Source organism: Mastigoproctus giganteus, chromosome 8 (assembly GCF_048544385.1).
Source record: "Mastigoproctus giganteus isolate SK-2022 chromosome 8, ASM4854438v1, whole genome shotgun sequence".
NCBI lineage: Eukaryota > Metazoa > Arthropoda > Arachnida > Uropygi > Thelyphonidae > Mastigoproctus > Mastigoproctus giganteus.
Genome location: NC_143582.1, coordinates 177,710,515 through 177,730,868, shown reverse-complemented (window position 1 = coordinate 177,730,868; position 20,354 = coordinate 177,710,515). Strand labels below are relative to the sequence as shown.

At 38.7% G+C, this 20,354-nt stretch overlaps 1 protein-coding gene across 1 annotated transcript in view; it reads right to left on the bottom strand.

Annotated features, from left to right (window-relative positions):
* POSH (SH3 domain containing ring finger posh) overlaps positions 1 to 19,737 on the bottom strand; it is a 372,146-nt gene extending 352,409 nt beyond the window's left edge. Inside the window, exon 1 of the mRNA XM_090379928.1 lies at positions 19,348 to 19,737. Within this exon, the coding sequence (XP_090236054.1) occupies positions 19,348 to 19,737 (390 nt within the window). The remainder of the gene's footprint in view (positions 1 to 19,347) is intronic.
* Between the last annotated feature and the right edge of the window lie 617 nt (positions 19,738 to 20,354).

The following is a 20,354-nucleotide window of genomic DNA, read 5'->3' as shown; positions in this document are numbered from 1 at the left end:
CCTAATGATCCCAAATCATATAGACCAATAGCCCTACTCCCTGTACTAGGGAAAATATATGAAAGACTAATATAGAGCAGATTAGCCCAATATTACACAGAAGCAGGTTTACATTCCAACAATCAGTATGGTTTTAAGCAGGGCAACTCTACAGAGGATGCCATGCACTACCTACTGACAACAGTTAAAAACACTGAGGAGAAATATATGCTGGCAATCTCCATTGACTTTGGCCTAGTGTCCTCAGGAGACTGCCTGGCAAATGCCCCACAAAACCTCTATAAAGGTAATAAACAGCTACTTATAGACAGAAGTTGTTGTTTGTTGAATTTATTGGTGCAAGGGCTAGCTACTAAAGCCATAATGCACCTATTACAATCTTATTTGATACATGATTGCTATATTAAATAAAAGGATTCAGATCAGATGATATTTGTTTATCATTTTGAGGAAGGTAAAAACATTAATATCTTGTCAGTCTCGAGAATCTGCTGTAAGACAAGTTTATTAGAGGAATGTAGATGTGAAGAGAAAGCTGTTTGTCATTCTCTCAAATATAATGGGCATTAATGATCATGTGGTTTACTGTAAGTCGAGTTGGACAGTTGCTGCATAGTGGAGGGTCATCCTGAGTGAGTAAATAACTATGAGTTAGGTGGGTATGTCCTATTTGCATTCTGGCAAGTACTACTTCCTTTCTATTGCCTCTTATGCTTGATAGCCAATTCTTGTGATGATCGTTTTTAATCTGAAAGAGTTTATTAATTGAACAAGCTTGTTAATTGTGCCTTGAAGATGCATGTTTTGTGAGTGGCATGAGATGGCCAGATCATCGGCATACTGATATGTTTCACCTCTGTCAGGAATACATTTGATAATCGAATTAATCCTGAAGGAGAAGAGCGTGGCACTAAGCACAGAACCCTGAGGGATCCCTTCTTCTTGCGCAAATGTTTGCAAGCGAGCAGGGTGAAATCGTACCTGAAAGGACCTATTGCTCAAAAAGTTCTGGATAAATTTTGGAAGATGACCACGAAGACCAGATTCATAGAGATTGTGAAGAATTCCATATCACCAGATTGTATCGAAAGCTTTTTCGATGTCAAGACATATCATCACTAGGTGTTCGTTCCTGAGAAATGCATTTTGGATGTTTCCTTCAGCTTTGACCATAAGGTCAAGTGTTGATCTAGTTCTTCGAAATCCATATTGATTTTGACTTTCAGTCTCTTGAATGCTTTCAGTCTCTAGGAACCATGTCAATCTGGCATTAATTATTTTTTCTCTACAACTAGTTAAAGCTATCGGTCGGTAATTTGCTGGATCTGAATGGTTCTTTCCTGGTTTTGGGAAAGCTAATACAATGGAATGACGCCAACTGGTAGGGTAGTAGTCTTCATCAAAGATTCTATTATACAGTTTTAGCAGAGCAGAAAGGGATCCTTCACTCAAATAATATATCATGGCATAGTACACTCCATCAGGACCAGCAGCACTATTTTTGGATCTCCCAGTATCTATTCTTCTCTTTTTTAGCACTGCTACAGGCTTCATTCTACCATATTTTTGGGTGGGAGCGGGTTTTCATGGATGATCTGGGTATACCGGTTTCTGCAGCTGTATTATTTGCTGAGTTATGTAAGTTACGGCAGAGTCAATGGTGAGTCTCAATGGTCTGAATATCTAGATGTGCCAGTTTTTGATATTTCTTCCAGTTAGCTTTGTCAAATTTCCAAACAGTTTCAGTTTGAGGAGGAGAGTTAGTCGACAGTGTGCATATTAATGGAAAGTGGTCACTATTTCGCAGATTACCATCCAATCAATAAGTGGAAAGAGGTTTGATGAGCATATTGAAAGATCAATTGCAGAAGTTGACTTGAGGAAAGATGCACATACGTGCGAGTCCCATTGTTTAATAATATTAAGTTATGCCTTTCAAGAAATTTTTCAATTAACTGACCTCTCTTATCAAGATGCGAGGAACCCCATAAGGGGTGATGCCCATTCCAGTCATCCAAGATACAGAAAGGTGGAAAAGAAAGCAGATTTGGATGATTTGGATAAATCATCCAAATCTGCTAAAGCGTATGAATAATTTGGCGAAAGGTATATGGAAACAACTGTTACCGCTATCTCAACCATAACTCTAGCAGTGATTGCTTCTAAAGTTGTTTGCAGTGTGACAGGTCTGAAAGGAGTTCTGGAGTTTACTAGCAATGCTACATCTCCATGTGCTGTATTAGAGTTGCTCCTATCCTTTCAAAGCATTATATGATGTTTTATGCTCATAGATATTTTAGGAGTCAGGTTTGTTTCCTGTAGACAAAGAACAGCAGGCTTATATTCGGCAATTAAGTCATAAACATTGTCTAAGTTAGCTCGGAGTCCGCGTCAATTCCACTGAATGATTCTATGCATTATTGAGGATTATCAGGTGTGTCTGCTTGCTTACAGGATGTGGTTTGTTTGCACCTGTCTAGTCTTGTTTTTTCCCTTTTTGGGAAATTTGGTCTAGTGACGTCCATGTCCTCCTCTTCTTCTGCATGAAGTTCAAGAAGTGGTTCATCTCGATGTGAATTTCTATCTATGTCTCTTATGTACTGGATTTTTTATTATTTCTTTCAGAGCTTGTTTGATTAACTGGCTGTTATACAGAATTTTTATCTGGCAGTATTGTCAATGGTGTATTTACCAAATGAGTTGATTGCTGTTGGGTAGGCTATTCTTTTAGTGTAGAGAAGACCGACCTTGCCCAATCAGAAATTGAGATGCTTGGCGGAACTGAACAATCTATTTGTACTGTTATGGATCGTTGCTTTTTTACAACTAAAGAATAAGATGGCAATTTATTTGAAATTGAAAAATGTCCTTTTGCTTCTTGGTATGGCACCTTGTACTTTTGTATATTCTTTTCAGTCTGCCACTGGATGTGCTCCTTTGAAAATGCTGAATGATTTTCCTTACAGTTTGGGCAGTATTGTATTTCAGTGGGGCAGTCTGTGTGAACATGGTCTTTTGAACCACAGGAGGCACAGGTGGTTACACCCCTGCAGACTGCTTGCGAGTGTCCAAATTATTGGCATTTAAAACACCAGACTGGGTTTGGAATATAAGGTCGAATTTTGCACCTTAAATATCCAGCTTTAACAGTTGTTGATAAAATTGGTGTTTTAAATTTTTGGCATTTATTATATTTTGATCGCCTAATTCCTGAACGATCTCCTCCTCAGATACATTAAGGAGATCCCACTCAGCTATTACTCCTTCAGAGGAGTTTAGGGTGGCATGCAGGGTAACCTTTGTGGAAATTCCACCAAAAGTCGATATTTTTAATAGTTTTTCCGAGTGCTTATTCTCACTCATCTACACTAGAAGGTCTCCAGATTTTAATCTCTGAACCATTTGCAAGACATGTCTGTATTAAGAATGGGGAGAGCTTATTCAAAGGATTATCAGTTAAAGAATGCAGTATCAAAAAACGAGTAGCAGGGGTTTCTGTTCCTTCTTTTTTCTGCCATTTTGCATTACCTGCATTTAAGTCATCTCTGTTTGAGAAATCTGGATCATGAGATCCGTAAGTGGCAAGTCTACAGGTGACCCCCCGCTTAACGCTGATAATTTGTTCCGGAAAAACAGAGCGCTAAGTGAATCTGCGTTAAACGAGCGCTGCATTCCCATAAGGTAACATATGTATTTGTGGTCGGTGCCATAGGATATTTCCTAATCAATAATAAACGGTAGTGAAAAGATGCACAAATGTCGGTCAAAATATTTTAATATTCAAATATTTGTACATATAAAATATTCTGCATTACATACGTATATAATTAAACTTAAAATTCCCATTAAAATCATGAATGTAATTGATCTAAATTGATTTAATTTAATTGATAAATTTAATCATGAAAAATGTGTCGATTTTGGTTGAACTTTGGCCCTCTTCCAAATAAACTAAAAGGGGTATTAATTTTAAATCCCCCGCAGCGCTACCACCCAACAATAAAGTCAACCGATCCTTCGCCGCTTTGAAACCTGGCATATTTTTTTCTTCTTTCAATATGAAACTTCTTTTAGGCATTCGTTTCCACAAAAGTCCTGCTTCATCTATGTTAAAAACTTGTTGAGAAGTATAACATATAATACCGCTCTTCAATAATTTTAACATAGTTCTTTTTTGAAAGTTTCGGCTCCTTGATCTGCACTTGTGGCTTCTCCCTGGATTTTAAATCTATTCAACCAGCTCTTACTAGTTTTAAATGGTTCCACATTTTTTTTTTTTTTTTTTTTTTTTTAGGTGAGTTTTCTTCAGATCATTATATTGGCTAATCTCTCTCTCTCTCTCTTTTTTTATAATATTTAACTTAACTGAAATAAAATTAGTTAAAAGTCTTTCCATTTCAATCCTAATAGCTGGCCTAGCCCTAGTTGCTTGCAGTGGAACAGCTATCTTTCCAGCTGCTAAAGTTAATTCTTTATTTTTTTTATAATTGTTCTTACAGTTAAACTTGCAAGTCCTAAATTATGGCACACATCCGCTTGTCTTTGACCGGAATCGATTCGCTTCAAAATGTCTAATTTAATTTTCAAATTCAGTCTTTTTCTTACATTTATAGTCATCGTACTGTGCCCAGACTTGCTTTTTCATTCTTATTGGCCATTATTAACTCTTCAAAAATGTAACTGCGTTGGTTGCATTAATTATGATACAATGTTCAAGTAAACTGTCCGTTAAGCACGATATCTAATACTGTACTGAGTGATGACTAGACTTCGGATAAATGCCTATAACGCAAATATTACAAGCAATATACTTGATAATTTTTTAAAATTTTGATATCGGAACTACGTAACAAGTCACTGTACTGCAATTAAATTACTGTGTGAGAAAATTTTACTGAGCTTGGAAAAATTTCTCAAGTCGGCGTGGGAAACATTTTAATGCTGTTTTGCTATTCATTTTCAAGCTATCAACTCCATCAAATGAAATGATTTCATTAAATATGCCAAAAATGTAATCTGTAAAAGAGCATTGTAGTGATCTGTGACAGCGTTGTAGTCAGATACAGGTTATAATATAAGAACAGCGTTATAGCGAATCAGCGTAAAGAAAACCACGTTATAATGGGGGCTTGCTGTATCCATCTTTTATGTCCATCTTTGCTCCTTTTTGCCCCAGTTTTCTTCTCCCAGGTTACCAGCCACGCCACATGGATGGAGGAGCGGTGCCACCAGTGACCAAACAGTTTAGAAAGTTAGTTAGGTTAGTACTGATTACAAGGAAAGAAAGGTGTATTTCCTTTCTGGATTCTACTTCAAAGCTTTTAAGTAAAGAATCACTTATCAAAAACAAGAAGAATAGAGACACTGGAAAATAAATGTAACTAATCCACTGAATATCACTTGGGCACTATTGCGTGGCACTCGGGGCCTACAGACAGAAGTGTCTCAGTCCACACAAGGTTCCAGGAATTGACACGCTCTGTCAATAAAGGCTGCCCACAGGGTTCAATCTTTGGCCCTTTCTTCTGGAACATTGTTCTGGACCCCGTGGAAAGCCTGGCCTTTGCAGATGACATGATTTTCCTTCTAAAAGGTAACACACAAGTGGTTGTAGAGCAAAGATCAAATGCCGCCCTCTTGCAGCTGCAAAAATGGGAACAAATGCACATGCTCAAAATATCGCCTGAAAAAAACCAAACAAATACTTTTAAAAGGCAATTTGGACATAAGAAGATGTCCACAAATCAAAATAACACAACCACTATAAAAATGGTAACAGAACTAAAATATCTTGGAGTGGTCTTTGATTCAAAATTAACTTTTTACTCCCATTTGACCTACTTGGCGAAAAAAGTGAGAAATTATGCAGGTATGATTGCCAGGATCAGTTGAGCAGACTGGGGACTCAAAAGAAAGACCATCGCAATCATATACCGTGCAATGTTCCTACCTGTTACCACCTATGGAGCCAGTACGTGGTAAGAGGAATAAATTAGAATCGATACAAAGAACAATACTACTCACCAGATCATGTCGCACAGTAAGCACACCTGCACTACAGTTGCTAGTTGGAGCTCTCCGCTTTACCTGGAAGTAGCCAAAAGAGGCTTATATTATAGATTTAAAGAGGGCATAACCACAGAATTTCTGGGGATAGCCCTTGATATAATCAACACCTTCAATAATGAAAAAAAAAAAAAAAAAAAAAGAAAAGAATAGTCACAAAGCTCCATGAGCTATGGCAAACAAAGTGGGAGCAGGAAACCAGAGGTCTGGTTACCAAACGGTTTCTGCCACAGGTGTCAATGGTTGGCCCAAAGCAACTTAAGTGGTATGCCCCTGGACTTTTTACAACATTTATATTGACAGGTCACGGCTCCCTAAAGGCGAAACTCCTTAGGTGTTGACTATGACCCAAACTGCACCTGTGGCGAGAGTGAAAACTGGGGGCACATTCTATATGAATGTATAATATATGGCATCCCCAGAACAGAGCTAATAGCACAGATTGGGCCCCTTCCCAGGGGAGAAGAACACCTGTTCATTACAGAAGAGGAAAATTATAAAGCCTTTACACCTTTCATACAGAAAGTATTCAAAATGTGCAGAACAATCCGAAGAATGGAAATTCAGCCCCCCAGCAATTAATTAAACAATAATCAATAGTTAAAATTGCCTAAGTTTACTTAAAAACTGTCAGGACAGCAGTATTCTGTGCCCTGACAGAAACCTGACATGACAAAACTCCCCAAGACTACCCTGCTATGTGTAGGAACCTGGGCCCCACACCAAATATGTTACCATGTAGGGGAGGGCGATGTACAGGCAGCCAGGGAAGCAGATTAGCTGAAAAATACCAATAAGCTGGTAGCAAGGGGATGCAATGTAGAATGAAAGAAGAATGAATTAATGAGAATGAAAGACAGAATGAATAGGTCGGGCACTAAGTGAACTAGGAATTATGGTAAAAGGGAATAAATGGCAGTTTTTGTGAAAGAAAGAGTGACCTTACATGAGGGAAGAGAGAGTGAATGGGAATGAGTGGAAGAGCAAATGTAATTGGACAAAAGAATACAAAAAAAGTTAAAAATAACTTACACTGCTTTATATATACTAACAAACATTTACTAACCACATAAACACTATCACTGCATATCTCCCCTGGCCTGCAAAAAAAAAAAAAAAAAAAAAAACCACTTGCGGCTAGGCCTGCACCACAACTGAAGAATAACAGTAAGTTGAGGTGCCTAGAGAGTGCAGTGCAGAAAGCAAGAGTCGAATGAATGAAAGTGTAAGTGTGTGTGAGAAAAAGAACACAAACCATAAATACTACAGTTAAGTATACACTAACCCTAGTTTTAATTAGTATTTAAATTTACATTACACATCATTGCATCCCCCCCTGGTGTGTGAGAAAAAAATGAATAAGTGCAAGTGAAAAAAAAAAAAAAATAAATATATATATATATATATATATATATAAAACTTGGGGGGGGGGGATATATATATATAAAATATGAAAAAAGTAATTTAAAAAAAAAAAATACAAGTTGAGTGAGAATGCAGATTATGAATGAAGTAAATGTGTCTCTCCTACCCCTTTGCCTGGTGGGTTCCCGCTGCCAGCTGACATATCCCACCCCCAGAGCGGGATGGGCAGTTTCACCTTCTTACCAGATTCGACATTGCATGGACATGACAACCATCACCGACAAAAACATACTGCAGCTTTGCTGGTGACATGCCATTGGCAATCTGAACTGGGTACTCTAACCCGGTTCCCTTTAAAACCCCATCCCAAGGCAAGGGAGATAGTTCTCTGTCTCCTCCCCCCATACTTTGCCTGGTGGAGCTCGTCTCCACTGACCTCTTTGGGGGATGCCTACTCTATCATCCCTATTCTTCTATCTGTTTTCACCCCAGTCTTCAGTCTCCCCCCCTCTCTCTCACTAAACCGACCGAGTACACCCCTTAACAATGCCACCAAATTCTGATCAATGTCTAAATTCTACCGGTTTCACGTAAATCTCTATGACAACTAACACTTATCTTTTATCTAGCGTATAGCCCTCACATGTCTAAATTTAATAACATCAAAATTTTTCCCGACTTATTAGGCCTTTTAACACATCTCTCTAGCGTTCAATCCCAACCAGCGATTTCCTAACAGCAATCCCATAAAGCATTAATGTCAAACGTGTAAATTTTTTTTTTAGGTCCTAGCCACTGAAATCCCAGGAAACTAGGTGGCATGACCTGCCAGAGCAACTTGTTGTGATACTGGACACACCCGGCTAGCCTCCACATGGCGAGGTGTGGGCAACGTCGGGCCCCACTAGGGGCCTGGTGGCCAACAAGCCAGACAAACAATGGGCACAACACATCACACTGCACAGACATGGCCCACACACTTTCAAGTCTCTGGCTTGACAGTGTCCTGTCCTTGATATAGCGAACACATGCGGAGATGGGAGAAATCCCAGGTGCCTTCTGACACAAACATACCTTATACCATTCTCTGCATGCCTATATAAGGTAATAAACAGCAAGGTTCCAGGAATTGACACGCCTTGTATATAAAAGCTGCCCACAGCATTCAAAATTCTTGGCTCTTTTTTCTGGAACATTGTTCTGGACGAATTTCTGACCTTGGGCCCTGTAGAAAGCCTGGAGTTTGCAAATGACATGATTTTCCTTGTAAAAGGTAACACACAAGTGGTTGTAGAGCAAAGATCAAATTCTGCCCTCTTATGCTGCAAAAGTGGGCACAAACGCACATGCTCAAAATATTGCCTTGAAAAAAAACCAAACAAATACTTCTAAAAGGCAATCTGGACATAAGAAGACGTCCACAAATTAAAATTAACACAACTACTATAAAAATGGTAACAGAACTAAAATATCTTGGAGTGGTCTTTGATTCAAAATTAACTTTTTATCACCATTTGACCTACTTGGCAAAGAAAGTGAGAAATTATGAGGGTATGACTGCCAGGACCAGTCGATCAGACTGGGGCTCAAAAGAAAGACCCTGGCAATCATACAATGTGCAATGTTCCTACTTGTTATCACCTATGGAGCTGGTGTGTGGTTCACCCACTCAGCCATAGTAAGAAAGAGGAATAAATTAGAATCGATAAAAAGGACAATACTTCTCACCGTTACCAGAGCATGTCACACAGTGAGCACATTTATGCTCACTGTGTGAGTTGCTGGACAGAGCTCTCCCATTTAACTGGAAATAGTAAAAGAGACTTGTATTATAGACTTAAAAAGTGCATAACCACAGAATTTCTGGGGATAGCCCTTCATACAGCCAACACCTTTAATGCTGAAAGAAAAAGAATAGCCACAAATCTCCATGAGCTATGGCAAACAAAGTGGGAGCAGGAAACCAGAGGTCTAGTTACCAATAGGCTTCTGCCACTGGTGGCAATGGTCAGCCCAAAGCTGCCTGGTACCATAAATGTTACAGTTAATACATACTAATCCTAGTTTTAATCTTTTATATTCTTTCTTATTTAGCTAAATTATTAAGCATTAGTATTTCAATTTACATTACGCACCATTGCATCCCCCCCCCTCGTGTTTGAGAAAAAAGATGAATGGTGAGGGGGGGGGGGAAGCCCACCACTGACAATATAAGCTGTGCTCTGTGCTAGTCTGTCTGCTCTATATTTTTATTTTTCGCTGCATAAGGACCACCGCTATTCAAATCCTCAGCACTGGTGGTTCGATCGGGGGATCGTGTGGCAGACTGATCCTTCGACTGATTTGCCTTTTCAACGATTTGTCTAGCGATTGATATGCAGCGATTTCCTGACCATTATTGGCCTTGTGGTCCTCCGATGATATGGGGCATAATGGTCAGTCTATTTTTGTTATTTTGGTTTTATTTTATTGTAGTTAGTTTAGTCTCTATTTGTGATATTTCACATAATTTGGAACTGGCACCTTACAAGGGGGAACGCCGCTAAATTCTTATGTAATTGGCTCTAAATTTTAAAATTGATTTATTATTCTGAATTGGATTTTCTAAATTATTTGGAGATTTTTTGCTGCAATTTTTAGTCTCACCTTTTCTTGCCCCTCCCTGTTGATTAATCATTACGTTTAATTTATTATTTTTCGCTCAACAGTCTTGCCATGCTACTGGCATTTAATTTTGATTTAATATCAGTTATATATTGGGTATCATATGGAGGAATGTGCATTTTTCTGCCTCTAATGATAGCTTTATATTTATTTTCTTAATTTTCTTATTATATTTTGTACTATTTTTTAACTACTTCATTATGCTCACACAGAGAGAGAGAGAGAGAGAGAGAGAGAGAGAGAGAGAGAGAGAGAGAGAGAGAGAGAGAGAATCGGATCTAACAGGCAGAAATTTGAGCAGGGGTGCCGCAAAATAAAATAAATTACTTAGGGGTGTCGTTATTAAAAAAAAGGTTGAAACCATTGTGCTACAGCATATACTGGATGATTTGCTAGGAAATATTTCTCTCTGTGCCCTAGTTGTAGTCTGCTGTTAACTGAGAGAAAACAAGCCATCTGTTATCCTGGACAGCACATGCCAAACCACCCCATTCACCTCTGCTGTCAACCAATGGTGGTTATCCCCATCTCAGCACATCGGGTGGTTGTGTCCCCCTTTGGACTATTCCAGCTACATCTTCACTATAGCAGCCCTTGAACTCCATCTTCCTAGTGCCACAAATCAGTTACACAAATAATGCCGTGTTCAAATTCTGTAGAATGCTTACCTTTCTCCATTGTACACACTTCATATTGAAAAACTGGGGCAGCACTACTCTGCCATCAATACACAGTGGATTCTGGTTATTTGGGCCACCGGTTAATCGGGGCAGTCGTTTATTTGTGGCAAATCTTAAAAAAACAGAACCCAATCGAGAAAATAGCCAGGGTTTACTTCGCTTAATTGGGACAACATGCCGTTTAATTAGGGCAGGAGACTACAGTACTGGAGATTACCCTACGATTGTCTCCGACCGTACCACGTGGTTCGGTCAGATTTCTGGAGGTCAAAACCATAAAACAATGAAAACAATTAGCAGTCACATGTTTATTGGGCTTTTCTGTCAGTGCAATCTATCATAAACGGATAGTAAATTCGATCTTATTGAATTCGCAATAATATCGACAGCTGGATTTCTGTGGGTTATTATGGTGAAATGTGTTTACACTTCCATGAAATCTTCAATCATATAAAAAAATTAATTTTCAGAATCTTCTCTTCATTCCTATTTTTAAAGCTTCGTAACCTGTTACTCTGTTCTCACTTGCATGTATCGTGTTACTTGCAATTTTGTATGTGCCATGTTCTTTGTTATTGATTGCTTATCTTTTTACTGTTTTAACCCCCACCCACAAATGTCAGTGAACAGAAATGTCAACTAGTCAGTATGTACATATTACAGTAGGTATTAATTATTCTGATTATCACATATATTCTTCTGATTCTCACGTATCATTTAATTTGTTAATTGGTAAGGTAATAAAGGTTAAATTTGTGCTTAACATATTTTACTTTTATAGCCTGTGGATAATATTCCTCCTATTTTCGCTAATTATAATTGCTGTTTAATTGAATTAAAATTCAATTCACAAACATCATCACAATGGCTGGCGCTTACATAGTGAAAAGTACTTTACTATGGTGAGTCCATCATAACGTGATTTGATTGTACATTGAACCAATAGTAAAGCGGGGTCCATTGTATTTTTAACTATTTACGTGAAACTTCGGATACTTGGGGCAGCCGCTTAATCGGGCCAAAATGCACTAGTCCCGATGTGTCCCAAATAACCGGAATCGACTGTATATGTGACATCCCTTGTAGGTGCTATTGGGATGCATCCACTTAAATGAAGACAGGGGTGATCATAATGGTTCGGCTCATGGGTGTGTATATGTTTTATATATGTTTTTTTAAGCTTTTAAAAAGCTTTTGGAAGACAAAAATCTTTGTCACGTCACTGTACAGATATCAAGCTCTGCACCCAAGCACTATCTGGGATGCCACAATGGTTATTGCTCCACTGGATGTCATTTTTAAAACCTCAATTTAAATTTTTTATTAAAACATGTACCAGAAATAAATTTTAAATGAGTCATTTTTTTTTTTTATATTTTAAGGGAGGGTGCAATTTTTCATTCCTGCCTCAGGTACTAAAATGGCTCAGCACGGCACGGCACAGCCCTGCCCAGTGTGGGACAGAGCACCAAACAGGCACTCCAACATCGACATCCCTTTCCCCATGAATTTTTATTCCTACTACCTGAGTTGGTTGTTCTCTCACACCCCATCCTTTGCATAATGTGTTACCCCAATGCCTCCCATCCCAAGAACAGGATAGGCATCCTAAAGGGTGCCTTCATTACTGTCCCTCCTCTTTCTCTCTACCACTTTTATCACAACCATTTCCTATCTCTGCATTATTCCCTTCTAAGTTTCACTTTTTTTTTTTTTTTTTTTTTACTGGGCTCTTCCTGTCTGTAGCCTTGGCTACCACAGGGTTCGCCCCACCTTTACATTCCCTACTGCCCAACCTGCCTCCTTGTGGTGTTGGACAGTAAACTAGAGGTTTCTGTGTGAAAACACAAGCGCCTAGGCTATGAGGCCGGATGAACAATACAGCCCATGCTAACACTACACAAATACTCCCTAACCTACATAAATCTGGCTTTTACAGAGTTTGTATTCATCACATTGCTTAATGCAGAGTTGGGCAAAACCCTCACAGCTGTATTACAATTAACACAATACATTATGTTCTAAATAATTCCAGAACTATGGGTCGTAAATTCAAATTACAGGGCATGAGTTTTAGAATAGATTGTAGGAAGTTTTCTCTCAGCCAGTGAGTCATTGATGGCTGAAATAAGTTGCACCTGCAGCTAGTTGAAGCTGATAGTTTGAATAAATTCAAAAGTCAACTGGATACTTACTTGTACAAGGAAGGAAGCATATCATTTGTATTTTCTTATCCACTTGGTTGGGTTCCTCCCCCAGTGCAGCAAAAGCCTGTGGCTTCCTTGCACTACATTGTGAATACTATTACCATTACTATTATTTCAACAATAATGAAGCAACACTAAACACCATCAGCAGAGCCATTTACTGTGCCACTGTAGCAGCCACCAGAATGAACAGAAGGGAAACCAGAGAACAATATAACACAAAGACAAGGAACCACCAGCCAGGGAAAGAAGCCTATAACTAAGAAGCCTAAGTTAGAAGAAATAAGAGTTAATATAGGCCAACCAACCCAGTACCAATGGGGTAACAAAAGAAGGTGATCAGAAAAGTGCAGGCCATCCTCATGAAAACAGCATCCAAACATAAGACTTATAATCGAAGAATACCTTGACACCATCAAGCAAACACTCCTGACACTCAGCAAGACAGGGAATTTGCCATTACAGGGAAAGTGCCCAAAGATAAACAGACAACAGGATATATGATGAAAATCAGACAGCTTTCTACAGGAAAATTGGCCAAAGGGAGAAGGAAGGCATCAGACCCCCCCCCCCTCAAGCCAAAGGCACTTGAGGAGTTTTGGGGTAACTTGTGGAGCAGAGAAGTTAGCCATAACAGCCATGCCTCCCTGCCTCCTTCCCACCCCGAATAGATTTAGAAAGGAAGAAAACTAAGAACATACAAGAGATGACAGAGTCAGGAAGAAGTACAACAGTCAAACAGGAAGTCCCACAACTGGTGAACCCCAGGAATAGATAACATCCATAATTGTACCACCTGGTACAAGAAGTTCAGCTGCACACACACACAAGCACACATTGGCACAGTTCAACTAGGTAACAAGGTACCCTGACACAATCCCAGAGTCTCTGACTCAAGGAATCACTTACTTGAATGCTAAGGACAAAGACGTCACAAACTCAGCAAATTATAGCCCAATCACCCGTCTCCCAACAACAAGATCCTGATCAGATACATAACTTAGATGTACAAGATGTACATGAATGGATCAGTGAAATGGGAAGAGGGGTTTTTTTTTTTTTTTTTTTTTTGGCTGATGCTGTATAAGCATGCTTTCTTGCATCATGTGCCTCTACTAATGCTAAAGATTCTGACCAGATGCATAACTAAGAAGGTATCACACCAGTTGAAGAGCCAGAACATCATGGCCAAGCAGCAAAAGGAATGTAAGCAGATGAGCAAAGGATGGAAGGAATAACTGACCATTGACACTGCAGTTATGGAGCAAACCTACAAGAAGCACCACTACTTGTACACAACTTACATCAACTACCAGAAGGCCTTCGACTCTGTGCCCCACAGTTTGCCGATAGAGACACTAATCTACAAAGTCAACCTGACACTGACGTACTTCGTAGAAGAAACCATGGTAAAATGAAGGACCACCATCAAGGTCTGAGAACGTCATGACCAGACCGATACCCATCAGAAGAGGAATCTTCCAGGGACATGCCCAGAGCCAACTATGGTTCTGTCTAGCACTGAATCCACTGTGCACCATACTCAATAACAGCAAGTATGGATATACCCTAAAAGAAGGGTGGAAGAACCTGTACACTCTGTCAGCTGACATACACAGTTGATGACATCAAACTCTATGCTGCAAATGAGAATCAACTACAACAGCTACTCCAGATCACTACTTCAGCACTGACATCAGTATGCAATTTAGCCTAGACAAATGTAAGACACATGGACTGCACCAAGGATAAATAGTCACACAAACTACCAGCTGAAGGCTGGTGAAAAGATTGAAGCCATGACAGAGGGAGAGACATAACTATGTGGGGATGATGCAGGCCCAGCAGGAGGTCAAGGCCCACACAACAGAAATATCAGAGACTGAGAAGCTTGCTAAAATCAAAGCTCAATGTTGGGAACATAGTCACAGCCATAAACACTTATGCAGTCCCAGTACTAACATACTCCTTCAGTATCACAGATTGGACCAACACTGAGCTGGAGGAGATTATGATATTGGCCAGGATAATGACAACAAAGAACTGCCAACACCAACCCAAGTTGGCCATCGAGAGACTGTTGTTGTTATTTGGTTTTAAGGAACATTAGCAACTAAGGCCATATTGCTCTGGGGATATGCGGTGGTCATTCCCTGACCTTTCTGCATCCTCCATATTTGGTGGTCACGGGCTTGAACCCTGGTCTAATCAAGAAGCGTGTGCTATGCACTGCTGCTCCTGCCCACCTGGCTACAGAGGCGGCCAAGCAACCCAAGTTGGCCATCGAGAGACTGACCATAGCCTGTAAAAAGGAAGGGAGGGAGGGAAGGAACTGACTGACCTCACTGAACAAGTGAAGGTGATTAAGAACCTGCGGGATTACTTCCAGGAAAACACAGTACCAATTTTCCAAACAATAAGAAAGACAGACAAATGGCATACAACGCTCAACCTGTAGACAACACTTTTTATAGACAAGTAGATCACACTTATACAGACAGAAGATGGAAAGATGGGCAAAGAAGACCATGGCAGACACTACAATGACCTCCATCAGGACTACGCAGATAAGATGGCTTCCATCACTTGGCTCATGAAAGGAAAGCTCTTCCTCGAGACCAAAGGATTCATACCTGCCATCCAAGGTTGGATAATCAACACCAGGAACTACAGGAAATATGTTACCATGGCCCCAGAGAAACAGAAAACACATGTCATTGATGCCACCTGGCCTCAGAAACAATCCAGCATATCACTGCAGGATATAGAATGATCACCCAGACAGAGTACTCACAGACACAACCAACTAGAAATCCCTACTCAGAGACCTCCCAGAGAACACTTACATGGAACTCCAAAAAGCTGCTATCCTGAACACCTGTGGGATAGTAGAAGAGTTCCTTGACCAACAGTAATAATAACAGTAATTGGACACGGCCGACCGGGCTAGCCAGTTGGGTAAAGTGCCTGCCTGGCAACCCAAATGTCGCGGGTTTGAATCCCTCCTCGGGCTTGGATCAGAGTAAAATGCAAAAACTTTGGGAGGTGCATTATGGTCACAGAAGCCGATGCGCCAACAACTAACAAAGAAAAAAAAAAAAAAACCAACCTTCCCCGTACACAGACAGACATGAAGTTCTCTGAGAAGTGTAAAGAGGTAGGGAGGAAAGCCCATGGTGTCTTAGCAATGATTTATTGAACAAATTCCTGCAGAGATAGAAAGGTCATAATCCCACTGTATAAAGAAATTATAATATCACATTTGTAAAACTGTGTTCAAGTATGGAGACCTCATCTGAAAACAAGGCATGGAGCATCTTGAAAGGGTCCAAAGACAGGCAACTTAAATAGTGAGATTAGCAAAAGAATGCCTATATAGGGAAAGACTGATTATGTGGACAGAGCTACAACTAGAGACCTTAGAGGGCACCTATAATTGAGATTTATAAGGCTGTGAGAGGGGGTTAGAAAATGAAGGCAGAATTTTCACTGTTATTAAGAAATCCAAAACTAGGATCCATAAATTCAAATTACGGAGAGAGAGAGAGAGAGATTTCGACTTAATTTTAGGAAGTGAGTGGATGATTACCGAAACAAGTTGCTTCTGCGGGTAGTCGGGGCTGACCATCTGAAGAAATTCAAAAGTCAACTGGACAGATGCCCATGTGAGGAGGGAAGCACATAATCTGTATTTTAGCTGCTTTTTACTTTATTTTTTTTTTGCCATTGAAGCAAAAGCCTGTGATACCCTTCATTATATAGAAATAATACTAATACATTGCAAAAAAACAGCATTTCAATACGATCTTAGTTTACAAGTGATTCTGAATTTTTTTTAAACTGAAACTTTTACCTTGTTGCTAATACAATTACTGTGACAGAATTGCTGTGTGTCTGACACAATGTTTGCCTTCCACCATATGTAAACTAATGTACTACCGATCTGTTGAGGCTATACTATAGTGCAATGCCTTCTTGGGAGCCACTAAGTGGTACTTTCTTTATTCCTAAAAGATTGTTTTTTGTAACTTTTGATTTAAATATAGTAGTGTTGTTAATATTTGTGTTTCTTTAATTAAGTTAATTAATTTGCTTGTTACTTGCCATTTGAAACTGCTAAAAAAATCAGTCAACTTCCTGCTTCCATTGTGTTGCACTGATATAGGAATATTTGAATTCTGCCACCACTGTTATAGTATTGTTACAGGCACTACATGGAGATATTTTAGGCACTTTTGTATGTTGTTATTTAGTTTTTAGGAGCATTAGCAACTAAGACCATATTGCTCCAGGGATATGTGGTGGTCATTCCCTGACCTTTCCACATCCTCCGTATTTGGTGGTCACGGGCTCGAATCCCGGTCTAATCAAGAAGTGTGTGCTACGCACTGCTGCTCCTGCCCACGGAGGTGCCGACACGGTTTTGTAGCCGACCGGGCTAGCCGAGTGGGTAAAGTACCTGCCCGGCAACCCAAAGGTCGCGGGTTCGATTCCCGCCTCGGGCTTGGATCAAAGTACTGCAAAAACCTTGGGAGGTGCAATATGGCCACAGAAGCCGATGCGCCAACAACTACCAAAAAAGAAAAAAAAAAAAGAAAGACACGGTTTTGTAGAATGTAATCAGTATCAGAACTGTTTTTGTTCAGCCTATAATTATACATTAATAGCAAACACAAACATAACATAAATTATGATATAAAAACATTACCATTTTTATAACATAACTTTATAATAGACTATAGCAAAATCTGTCAAATAAGCAGGATTAGTGTAGCAATATTCTTTTTTGATGGCTCAGTTTCACAAGTTTTTTTTAAATTAAATTTAGACTAAGATCATTATTCAGTCCAGAGCAGCAAAGCAAAGTGTTCAAAGTGGTGGGAATGCTGTTGTTCGGGGGAGAACTACCAAGGGCAATTCTCCTAAGGGTCAGGATTATGTTATGTATGTTACTTGTGCTCTCTTTGCATAGCTACCTTTAGCAGGATATGATACAGCTATGGGGGATGCCTTTGTGTGTGTGTGTTTGTTGCAAAGACCATGAGAACATTAAGCACAAAATTTGGTTCTTATGGAATTACATCATGGCTTAAAGAATAGGGTTGATACCCTCAATGGTTAAAAGAGAGGGATCCATCAAGCACTCAATTGTCCAACATAATGCTTGAGCTCATGCCCCAGCATCAGACAACATAACAACATCCTCCACAGCAGAGAGCTAAGATTCCAAAGGAAGTAGCTTTAGTTATTGACTTGGAGGTCAGGAAAAATGGGAAATATATTACAAATATATTATTTTTTCATTTTGTCCTTATTTTCATCCCTGAAAAACTGGGATAGTGTGTATATCCCAGTTTTTCATCCCTGAAAAACTGGGATATACACACTAGTTATAGGTATATTTCATTCTAGTTAGAATCAATAAACAACAGCTAGTAATATATTTTAAAAATTTGGATAAAAGACCTGCATTATTTGTATTGTATTATTTTGTATTATTTGCACAGTTCTGAATTGTTAATCTTCAAATAAACTGTAATATGTCTTTTTGTCAGGAATTATTTATTTATTCATTTATTTTATACTGATTTTTTTATTAAAAATATCATAGTCAACTATTTTAATGTTCAATAAAATAAAAACAATTATTAGGAAAAAATAATTCACAGTTATTATATGACATTTTAATCTTTCTCACTTTTAAAAATTTACTGAAAACTGACTTGTGGATTTACTCAAGTTAACCAAAAATATTTCGCTAATATTTTCAAAAAAAAAAGGAGCATAGCCAAAAAATATCAAGGAATGATCTAGTACCGTTCTTTATCTCTCAAAAAAGTGAAAGAGAAAGAAAATGTTCTAAACTTGAGTTACCATTTTGCATATTTAAATAAATAAATAAATAAATTTTCTGTTTATACTCCGGGACGACCAAACAGTCAGAGGAGTTTACAAGATAGACAGAATACAAGAAACAGCACCATATTCAGCAGTCACGGGCTTGAACCCCGGTCACTCAAGGCACGTGTACTTACGCACCACGCGCCTGACAACTAGGCTACAGTGGCCTTCGACAATGATATTAAACAAAATACAGCACCTATATAACAGAAATCAAAATATCTTTTTCAACAAAAAAAAATTAATGTGGTTCAAAAATATGCTTGAAGTGGTTATAACAAATTTAAAAAGACAGAAGTATTTAAACTTAAAATTTTAAAGAAATGTGTACAGCTCAACTTTAAAAGAAACTGAACACAAACTCATAAGATTCAGAAAGATTGGATAAGATTCTAAGTATGCACTATATTTTTGACTATTTCATTGAATTATAAAGCATAATAAAAATATAGATGTGATCCTACCTGTTTTGGCAGTGTTCGTCCATCTGCTGAAATTTGGACACCCTGTCTTAGGGCAGGAGGATGAGGTGATGGTGGTGGTGGAGGTGGTGAACTGTGAGAAAGAGAGGGTTCAGGTCTTCTACCTGAGAAGTCACCTGGTACTTTCAGCCTTGGGTTATTCTTAATTCCTTCTAACAAACGTATAAGCAGTATATTACATGGAAGTTCTTCCACTTTTGTTTCTACCAGCACCCTACACTCTGGACATCGTAACTCTTTATGAGAATTCACTATTTCTTCGAGACATCGTTTACAGAATGTATGCTGACAGGGTAAAACTTTACTACTACTGTCCAACTGATCTAAACACACAGAACACTCAAGCAAATCATTTAAAAAGGCCTCATCCATACTGAGGTAATAGTAGAAAAGTCAATGTTTTTTTTTTAACTGTAACAGCATATACAACAACATTTTAATTAACTTTACTAGGTAACTACTGAACCACCACTCCAAAAGTGAGACTGACAATCAAGAGTGACAACCATTTCTTAAGAGAAAAAATACTCATCCAGAACAGGTTACATCCATTTTATTACTATTCATCAGTTTACTTGCCTGCATTTCCTTCTTCAGCAATAATGGAATCTGAAATTTAATAAAAAATAAAATAAATAAATAGATGACCATTTTCAAATTTACATTTAAAAATCAAAAATATCCTAATATAAAACCCTCTAAAATGAAACACAACAAAGAAATCACTCCACTATAGAAGAAAATAAAGTAAGCTAGAATAAAATACTGTTTACAATATTTTAACTAAATATTCCTAATAATTAATGTGAATTTTCTGAAAAATTATGTAACCATAATGCAAATAATCATAACTTTCCTTTCTGCAGCCATTATCACTTCACTGAAGGATGGATTGATAATGGCTGACATTATCAATTCATGTTGAGGGAAATGGACCATAATCTGCCACGCTGGTCCCGTGTCGGTTGGCAGATCAACTGTATTTAGCA